We start from the raw sequence: 9,977 nt of genomic DNA, 5'->3' as shown, positions 1-9,977 counted from the left end.
TGTAACTTCTTTTCTAATCCAAGTGACAGTTTTTACTGGCCTCACAAATCACGTTAAATGATTACTTCCTTGAAATGTTTGTTCTCCCGTGTTTCGTTAGCAGTATGATATATCACCATCTCTTTTAAATCTAAAATTTCTCATAAATTCAGTTCTCTATGGTGTTCTCTTCTATTTTTTAATGTTTGAATATTTGGTTGGAAATTTAATATTACTTATCTACAAAACTTTGAATATTTTAATAAATAAATAAAAGGGAGTTTTATAAATATATTTACCTTAACCCTCTTTGTATGCCTCTTATAGTGATTTTTTTTAAGACATTCTCTTAATAAAATATCCAAAGTACACTCTTAACATAAATAAAAATTGGAACCCATGATGTCTGCTCCTAGAAGACTAGATGTAACTTAAGGCTCTGTTTGGTTCTCGGAAAATGCGAGAGAAAGAAAATTGGGAGGAAAAATGGAAGGGAAGAAAAAGGTAAGGAAATGAATATAAATTTTTTTCACTTGTTTGGTTATCCATGGAAAATTTAAGGGAAAAAAAAAAAGGAATTCATTTTCTTTTATTTGGTTAACCACAAAAAAAAAATGTAAGGAAAAATGGAAGGAAAATAAAATCAACAATTTGTCTTAAATGGTTATCAATTTGTTGAATAATAAAATAAATTAATCCAATAAAAAAACTGTTGAAAAACGTGAATTTTTAGACATAAAACATTGCTCATAAAAGGTCTTTGCTATTATTTTTTTTATTAATAATTATAAGATTGATGTATAAAATTTTCCTCATGTAATACAAATAAAATATATGAGTAAATAACTATTTTTTATTTTCAAGGGAACATTTATAGCTAATAAAAAGCTCTTAAAAAATTCAAAAGGATTTTAGAAATCAAAATTTAAAAATAAAATATGTTCATATATTTTTACATGGAGAAAGGATTATTATATGCTGCATGCTACACACACAATATATATATATATATATATATTAAAAAAAGAAAAGAAAAGAAAAAAGGGTTAATTTGATGCACCTTTGTTGAAAAGAAGGTCCTAGTAGAGCACCAAAATGATACTTTTTGGGTGAGTTCCAAGAACACATAATACCCCACCAATTATTAAGTCTAATGTGTGTAGTCGGTTTTCATAATTTTGTATTTTATTACTTTATACCTAAATTTCATCATTTTTTAGCTAGGTGTTATTTATTTTTATTTTTATTCAATATTATGAAATAATGATAGATATAGTTTCGAATTATGTTTATGAATTATTTTTTAAAACAGTTTCCTGTTTTCTAAAATAAAAGATCAAAAAAATAAGTTTAATAATTAGAAAATAGAAAATAATTTTATATTTTTAAAAACATAAAATGATTTTTTTAAAATCACAAAATATGATATTTTTAAATAATATATTTGAATTACTTTAACTTATTTTTTAAAAAATTACCTTAAAAATAATGATAAATAATAGAAAAAAGTAAAATATTACATATAAAAATTATATTTAAAGTATAGTAAAAAAGATTTAAAAAAAACTGGTTAAGAATAATTCAAGTTTCAAAAATTGTTTTCAAAAATAATTTCCAAAAATTGCCTTGGTTTTTTCTTAAAAAAAATAAAAAAAATAAAAAATTGCTGGATTGTATAAAATTCTTTCTGGCCTTTAAGTAGCAAGGTGCTTTGAAGTCCTAAAGGGGAGGAGGCTGAGCAGAATTGATAAAAATAATGGGCACAATAGATCCCCCGACAAAATTTTCCCCCCCTTTGCCCTTCTCTTTTCCCCTTATTTTCCTTGTTATTTTTTAAGGAAAATAATAGGGAAAATATTACAATATTTTCTTTCATACTTTCCTTTATATTTTTTTTCCATCTTATTTTCCATGTCATCCAAACTAAAGAAAACTATTTTCCTCTACATTTTTTTTCCTTTCCTTAGCATTTTCCGGGAACCAAACAGAGCCTAAATGTTCAATACTCAAGAACAAAGCATAGCTGAGATATCTGAGTTATGTCATGTCTGACATTTTAGGATTGACATATTGAGTTATGTCCGACCTTCTAAGACTATATACCATGGGGTTGCTTTTTTATTTATTTCTATCCTCCATTTGCATTGCAGTTTTTCACAATTTTTCACTCCTAAATCACATCTACATTATTTTTAATTATTTTTCAATCATTTTTACAATACGTTTTTCTATCAAAAATTATATATGAATGAGGTTTAAAAGATTTTCATATTCTATGTTATATGACTTCAAACAAAATACAAATATATGTATAATTATAATAGTATTTTGATATCAAATAAAATGATTTGTAACTAGAGTTGTGATTGCGAAGAAATTGACCGAGAGACAAAGGAAAAAGAATATGAGTTTACATAGAAAATATTAGGAGTCTTGCAGGCTTTTTAAAGTGATAGCATGGATTTATTTAAAAGTTTTCAAGTGAATGTATAAATAAAATGGATGCAAAAAGAATTTAAGGGATACATTTATAATTTCCCTAAATAAAAACTACTCATTAAAAAATAGGCTACAAAGGGTAGTAATAAATATAAGAGAGACATAAAATATTTTATAATTTAATTTTTATTTATATGAGAAATCAAACACTAACATATTATTACAAATCTTTAAAAAAAATTCCAAATGTTATAGTTGATAGTTCTATTGGCTATGATGCTGCTTCTGCACTCTGAAAATATTTTAGATAAAAGATTTAACATCTTTGAATAACTAAACATACTAGGTAAAAATTATTTGTTTTGATCTTACCACTTTTCTTATATTCAGTCATACTTGCAAGCACAAATTGTTCCAACTCTTTTACTAAATTTCTCCATTTTCAATTTTGCATTTTGCCACCCCTAGAAATTTTATTAAAGTTTTGTGATTGACAGATTATTGTGCCCTTGGTTTTGTGTTCTTCATTCAGAGTAGAGTATCTCCAATTTTTCCTTATGGTTTCATAGACCCATGTATTCTATCTTGAATACACGAATCTAGGTCAAGCATTAACAAGCCTACTTCTTCATTCCTCTCAGAGCTGAAAGGGGATTATCTTACACACACAGGAAGTGGTTGGACATTTTGGAAGACAGGGAGGTTGACTGAGGAAGACAGGGAACTTGATTTTGATTTGATAAAAAAACATGTAGAGAGATCAAGTACTCCTGCAACTGTAGACCCACTAACATGCAGCAACCTCATATTCAAATTTATTTTCAATAAAAAAAAATTGAAAAAGAAGATGCCAGTATATGATTTTTATGGTAAAAGAAGGTTAACAAACAGGGTCCATCTTGATTGATAACCCATCTGCAATGTCCAAAAGCTGAACTTATTTAAAGAACTAAAAGATGAAAACTCTAACCATACTAATAGCTATTTGCCTACACAAGTCAAATATGTCTAATATATACACATATAAATGTAATAAACACGTATTTCACAAGTTCTTTAGGGCTGTGTAAGCAGAAATATGCATGTCATAGCACTCTGCATCCCATGAGAAGTCTTTTGTCATAGCATCCATTATCTTCTGATTCCACTGCATGGAATTACTCTTCTATAGGCAGCAACCCAAGAAAAAAAGAAAATGAAGAAGGTTAACCCCCGTGTCAAATAAAAATGATCCATCAATCAAGCGTAAAATGCTCGACGAAGGAAAAATCTGCAACCCAATTTAAGAGAGAGCATACAATTTCATCTAGGGCTTCATTCAGTGACATATATGCAAAGGTTGTATTCAGGAACTGAGATAATTTAGTGCTCTGGAAGTCATGGTCCACAACATGCCTGTTACAGATGCAAAGACGTGAGTATTACTACCCAATGACCAGGAGATAAATGACTACAATTATTCTGTTTGGTAACTTCAAACTGTACAACTGAAAATTACCTGAATCTTTTACCAATGGAAGTTATTGCAATAGGAGCAGCACCATACCTCATAGCTTTGAGCTACAAATTCCAGTTGTATAAAATTTTTGTAATGAGACCAAAGATACACACTTACATATGCAGAAAAACCTCAGGTAATATATAAATCCCAGAGGTAAAGAAAGGTAATGGCTTGGAATTTTTCAAAAGCATCCAAACAAGCAACTGCTTCCAAATATACTGTTTATATACAATTATTTTTAGTTTGAATAACATTGTGCTTAACATACCGGCACTTGGAGCATTGGATCATGAAAAGATGGGCATAAGATGATGTCAGATCCTGCAAAGATTAAATGTGACAAAGCTTCATCGCATTTGTCTATGAATCTCACATTTTCATCCTGTGGAAATATGAATGCAAACATTTTGCATCAGTTGCATGTAGCTTATGCAATAAGTTGTATTCTGATGTCAAATAATAAAATATGCAATCTAATAATGACAATTATCATATTAATTGAGTCTTAACTTCTGCAACAGATTGTTTTCTTATGTCAAATGATAAATATGCAACCTAAGAACTTTATATTTGTCTGTGTGTGTGTTGTACTAACAGGCAAATAGAGGAGAAGGATTAATAAAAGGGAGTGCAACCCATGTACACAATATGTATAAAAGCAGATCATTAAAGATCAGAACTACACCTCTGCTTAACTAACAAATCGTCATACTATCCAACAAATCCATAAGGGACAGTAAATGAAAACCCATTCATCTACCAGACCACAAAAACAAAGTCTCGAGAAGTACATCATTCATATCCAAGCAAGACTATTCCAAGACTTCAAAAGTTCTTCTATCACACACTGCTAAAGTGATCCAAAAATACACATGGAGTCAGCCTCCAACTCTGAAGACCGTACAAAGCACTTAGCCCATAATGGTGTGTCATGTGCAGGGGGAGTAGAGAGTCTATAGATTATGTTTTTTTTTACATTGCCTTGCAACATTAACATTATGGTGTAGATTAATTCAGCGTGCATGGATTGATTGGGTTCCACCCAGAAGGGTGAAGGAGACACTGATTATATCATTTAAAGGTTTTGAGGAACATCCTTGAGGTAGGACTCTTTGGTGCATTGCATGTTTCACTCTAATTTGGATCATTTGGCGGGAAAGGAATGCAAGGACTTTCGAAGATAGGTGGATGTCTCTAGAAGCAGTTTAGGGCTTGTTTTATTTCTCTTCTTCCATGTGGACTTCTACTAGTGAAGCTTTTGCAGGTATCCCTTTAAGCTACATTCTACTAAGTTAGAACCTATTTTGTAGACCACAAGGTTGACTAAGGAGACACTTTGTGAATGGCTAACACATCCAGTGGGTTTTGTTAAGCTAAATTTTGATGAATATTCTTTAGGCAACCAAGGGCAACTAGGGATTGAGTTGGGGGGGATTGGGGTTGCTTAAAGATCACCACGGTAGAGTGTTAAGAGCATTATCTAAACTTGCAGGTTTAACTATTGAGGCAAAAATTCTAGCCCTTTTAGAAAGGTTGTTACAAGTGAAAGTTTAGGTGATTCTGCTATTATCATATCATGGGAGACTAAGAAAGAGGACCATGGAAGTTTGATGGGTGTTTGCACCAAATTATTGACATTTCTTTAGAGTAAGGATGTTTCTTCTCTTAGGCTCCTTGCTTAGGCAATCAAGTGGCACATGCATTAGCAAAAAGCGGAGCTAGACATATGATTTGCTAGCTGTTTTCCCTTAGCTCCACTCAGTCAAATTATTTTGTATTATTTGAAGTATTGTACTCATTCAAAAAAGTAAGAAAGAAAATTTCCAAAACTCTCTTAATCTTTCTTCAACTTTCTTCATGGTATCAAAGCCCATCTAGTGTTTCTAAAAAATTTCATTGTTGTTTTTTATTCAGTCTTCTTTTCAAATGTCTGAAATAACTTCTGAGATATTTGATAATTCAATAGGGCAATTTGTAATCCCTAATGATAGCCCTACAATTTAGATTACCTCTCATAAACTCAATGAAACAACTTCTTGTGATGGTCTCAATCTGTGAAATTTTTCATCAAAGGCAAAGGGAAAATGGAACTACTAGATGGCTCTTGGAAGACATTTAATCAATAAGACCCAATTTTCAAGCCCTAGGATGCAAAAAACTCAATGGTCATGTCCTAGCTCATCAACTCAATGGAGCCCAACGTTAGTCAAGGTTATATATATTTTTCTACGGCGAAGGAGATATGGGAAGCAGTGTCACTTACCTATTCTAATCAACATAATGAATCTTAATTATATAATTTGAGAAATAAACTCCGGGACTAAACAAGGAGGAAGAACTATGATAACCTACTATAACACCCTTAATCGACTTTGACAGGAGTCAAATATCTATCAGGACTATGATTGTAAATGTCCAGAAGATGGTAAGTAGTTCAAGCAAATACTTGAAAAGTTTTTTTGCGGGTCTAAATCTCAAGCTCGATCAGGTCCATAGTCAAATTCTTAGGGAAAAATCACTTCCATCTGTCAAAGAAGTATATAATAAGGTTAGAAGGGAAGAGAGTAGATTATTAGCTATGATGGATAGCCCCAACACTGAAACTTCAGCATTGATCAGCATCAAACCTAAGACAACCATGATAAGTGGGCAGCAAAGCAATGGCAAAAAGATTAGTGACAAAGATAAATTTGTAGTGTTACCATTGCCCCAAGTCTCATCACACAAGAGACATGTGCTGGAAGTTACATAGAAAACCTCAAGTGTGGGGCAAAGGGAACAAATCTCCTAGTAATAATGGATGCAGCCTACAAGTCATGACTGAACCAACCAAGAATCAAGCTATTAGGAACTCGAAGAATCCAGAACAACCTTTTTTCACCAAGGAACAACTGGAGCACTTGCATAGTTTTATTAGTCAAACACAGATCTCTTCTAATCCTACCTCTTCCTCTAATTTGGCACAGGCAGGTAACTTCCTTATTTCCATGCATACTCCAAACTGCCCTTGAGGCCTGGCTTAGTGGTAAAGGGATGAGAAGGTTTGTGAGATTTTCCATGTTCAAGTCCCAATGGAGACAAATTTTACCTATACAAAAACATGCATACTCCAAACTTAAAATCAGACCCTTGGATCATTGATTCAAGAGCCACAGATCACATGACTAGGTCATCTAACTTATTTTCTTCCTATGTTCCATGTTCTGGTCATCAAAAGGTAAAAGTTGTTGATGGATCCTAGTTTTTTGTTGCAAGAAAAGGTTCTATATCTATATCAAAGTACCTTACTTTAAATTCTGTTTTACGTGTCCCAAAGTTGTCTTATAATTTAGTTTCTATTAGCAAACTCGCATGTGACCTAACTTGTATTGCTAAATTTTTTTCCAACTCATTGTGAATTTCAAGAACTGTGTATGGGGAAGAGGATTGGTAGTGCTAAAGAGATGGATGGTTTGTTCATTCAGGAGGAGAAGTCTAAAGCTCTAGGAATCATTTCTTTATCTTGTGAAAAATAAACAAATTTGTGGCACTTTAGGTTAGGTCATCCTGATTTTACCTATCTAAAGATGTTATTTCCTTTATTGTTCCAGAATAATACTGTTTTTGACTTTCAATGTGAAACTTATGAACTTTCTAAACACTACCGAACTCATTTTCCTGCACAAAATTGTAAAAAAATCCAACCCATTTGCTCAGGTGCATAGAGACTTATGGGGGCCTTTATGTATTCATACTGTCATGGGTATTAGGTGGTTTGTTACTGTTGAATATAATGAATTTATAGTGTACAATCTTTTTTTTTTTTTTAATATAGGTCACATGTATGGTAGTTAGGACTCCTAGCCTTGTATATATATATTTTCTCAATTGTAAGTAGAAACTACATGAATGAGAATCAAGGTTTTCTTCTCTCTCTCTCTTAACATGGTATCAAAGCCAAGGGAGAAAACCTAATTCTTTCCAGTTTCCCCATGTCATCAATTCCGGGAAACCTTCCTGTAACCGTGTTTCATTCCGGTCACCTTCCCCAGACCCCAAAGCTTTCTGATCGGTCTAATCATCGTCTGAAAACATTCACCACCGGCGACTTTTCTGGCAACGTCTTTTTCCGACACCGCAAGGAGCGCCTGGAGGAGATCTCCAATTTTTCCCAAAGCATCGGAGCCAGAAAACCACCCACACGCCAGCCACGCGCGTTTTTCCAGCCGGCGACTGCATCTCACGCGCCGGCGTGTGAGCCACTTTCCGGCGACGCGCTTCCTCCTCCAGCCTCGCTTAACGTCGACTAGCCACCCTTCATACCTATTTCTGCCATCCGAGCCCTGCACGTGCCTCTTTTGGGGTTCTTTTGCCTCCGCCGGCCCTCTGAACAATTTTTCCGGCATCCTTCGACTATTTTTTCTCAACCCTAATCCCTACACGTGCCTTGGGAAGTGTTCTTCTACTTTTCCGGTGGTGCCACGGTTGTTTTTCTTTTCTATTTGGTCTCTCACACGGGCGATTCTTCGGTTTTTCCTTCTTCAGCCGCATCTGAAGCTATATTAGGGCTCTTTTCGATCCAAATATACTTCATTCTCCAGATAAGTGGATATGACTACTAAAACTTTCATTTTTTCCTCTGTCATATCTGGATCTCCTATGATTACTTCGGAGAAATTGGTTAGCAGTGAAAATTATCTTTCTTGGTCTGCCTCTGTTGAACTTTGGTTTATGGGATAAGGATATGAAGATCACTTGGTTACACAGGAGGCAGATATCCCTGAGGATGAGCACGTATAGTGGAGAAAGATAGATGCCCAGTTATGTAGTGTATTATGGCAATCAGTTGATCCCAAGATCCTTCTTCATCTTCGGGCCTACAAAACTTGTTTTAAATTTTGGACTCAGGCCAAAGGATTATACATGAATGATATCCAGCGTCTTTATAAGGTGGCTTCTGCTATTGTCCATATCAGCCAACAGGACTTGGATCTATCTACTTATATTAGCCAGATTGCCTCTCTTAAGGAGGAGTTCTTGACTGTGATGCCTCTTACTCCTGATGTTAGGGCTCAACAAACACAGCTTGATAAGTTCTTCATGGTCCTTACTCTTATTGGCCTCCGTCCGGATCTTGAGCCTGTCCGCGATGAAATTCTTAGTAGTTCATCAGTTCTGTCCTTGGATGATGTGTTTGCTCGCCTCCTTTGTATCTCATCCACTCAGACTTTGCCATCTGATAGCATTTCAGATTCTTCTGTGTTAGTTTCTCACACTACCTCTCGAGGAGGACGCAGTGGTAACCGAGGTAGAGGCCAACGTCCTCATTGCACCTATTGCAATAAACTTGGCCACACTTGCGATCGTTGCTATCAGTTACATGGACGGCCTCCTCGCACTGCCCATGTGGCCCAGTCCTTTGATTCTCAGCTGCCTCAGCCTCCGAGCTCCTCCGCATCTTAGGCATCTCAGGCTTCTGTTGCCTCTGTTGCCCAGCTTGGTAATGTTTCTGCCTGCCTTACCCACACATCTTTTCTTGGACCCTGGATTCTAAATTCTGGAGCTTCTGATCACATATCTGGTAATAAGGATCTTTTCTCCTCTATTACTACTACCTCTGCTTTACCTACTGTTACCTTAGCTAATGGTTCTCAAACTGTAGCTAAAGGTATTGGTTTGACCCTTCCTCTGCCTTCTCTACCTCTTACTTCTGTCATTTATACTCCTGAATGTCCTTTTAATCTTATTTCCATCAGCAAAATCCCTCGTACTCTTAATTGCTCTTTTACCTTTTCTGATAAATTTGTGACCTTGCAGAACCGGAGTACGGGAAAGACGATTGGCATAGGACGTGAGTCTCAAGGCCTCTATCACCTCACCTTGGATTCATCTCCTGTAGTTTGCATTTCCACTGATGCTCCTCTCCTCATTCATAGTTGTTTGGGCCACCCTAGTCTCTCCAAGTTCTAGAAGATGGTCCCTCGTTTTTCCACTTTGTCGTCACTTTCGTGTGAGTCATGTCAGCTTGGGAAACATACTCATGTCTCGTTCCCAAAGCGTTTGAATAATCAGGCAAAGT

The 9,977-nt window shown here is 34.8% G+C and overlaps 1 protein-coding gene across 3 annotated transcripts in view; it reads right to left on the bottom strand.

Annotated features, from left to right (window-relative positions):
- Nucleotides 1–3,253: 3,253 nt before the first annotated feature.
- The window catches only part of LOC100233139 (probable starch synthase 4, chloroplastic/amyloplastic), a 38,193-nt gene continuing 31,469 nt past the window's right edge, over nt 3,254–9,977 (bottom strand). For 2 of the 3 annotated variants that reach the window (XM_059737686.1, XM_059737687.1), the window contains 4 exons: nt 4,188–4,301; nt 3,917–3,978; nt 3,717–3,813; nt 3,254–3,583 (listed from right to left, as the gene is read on the bottom strand). In XM_059737686.1, the coding sequence (XP_059593669.1) occupies nt 3,464–3,583; nt 3,717–3,813; nt 3,917–3,978; nt 4,188–4,301 (393 nt within the window). In that variant the 3' untranslated portion in view covers nt 3,254–3,463. 3 annotated transcript variants of the gene reach the window in all.

Source organism: Vitis vinifera, chromosome 7 (genome assembly GCF_030704535.1).
Source record: "Vitis vinifera cultivar Pinot Noir 40024 chromosome 7, ASM3070453v1".
Classification (NCBI taxonomy): domain Eukaryota; kingdom Viridiplantae; phylum Streptophyta; class Magnoliopsida; order Vitales; family Vitaceae; genus Vitis; species Vitis vinifera.
This window is presented reverse-complemented; position numbering and strand designations above follow the sequence as displayed.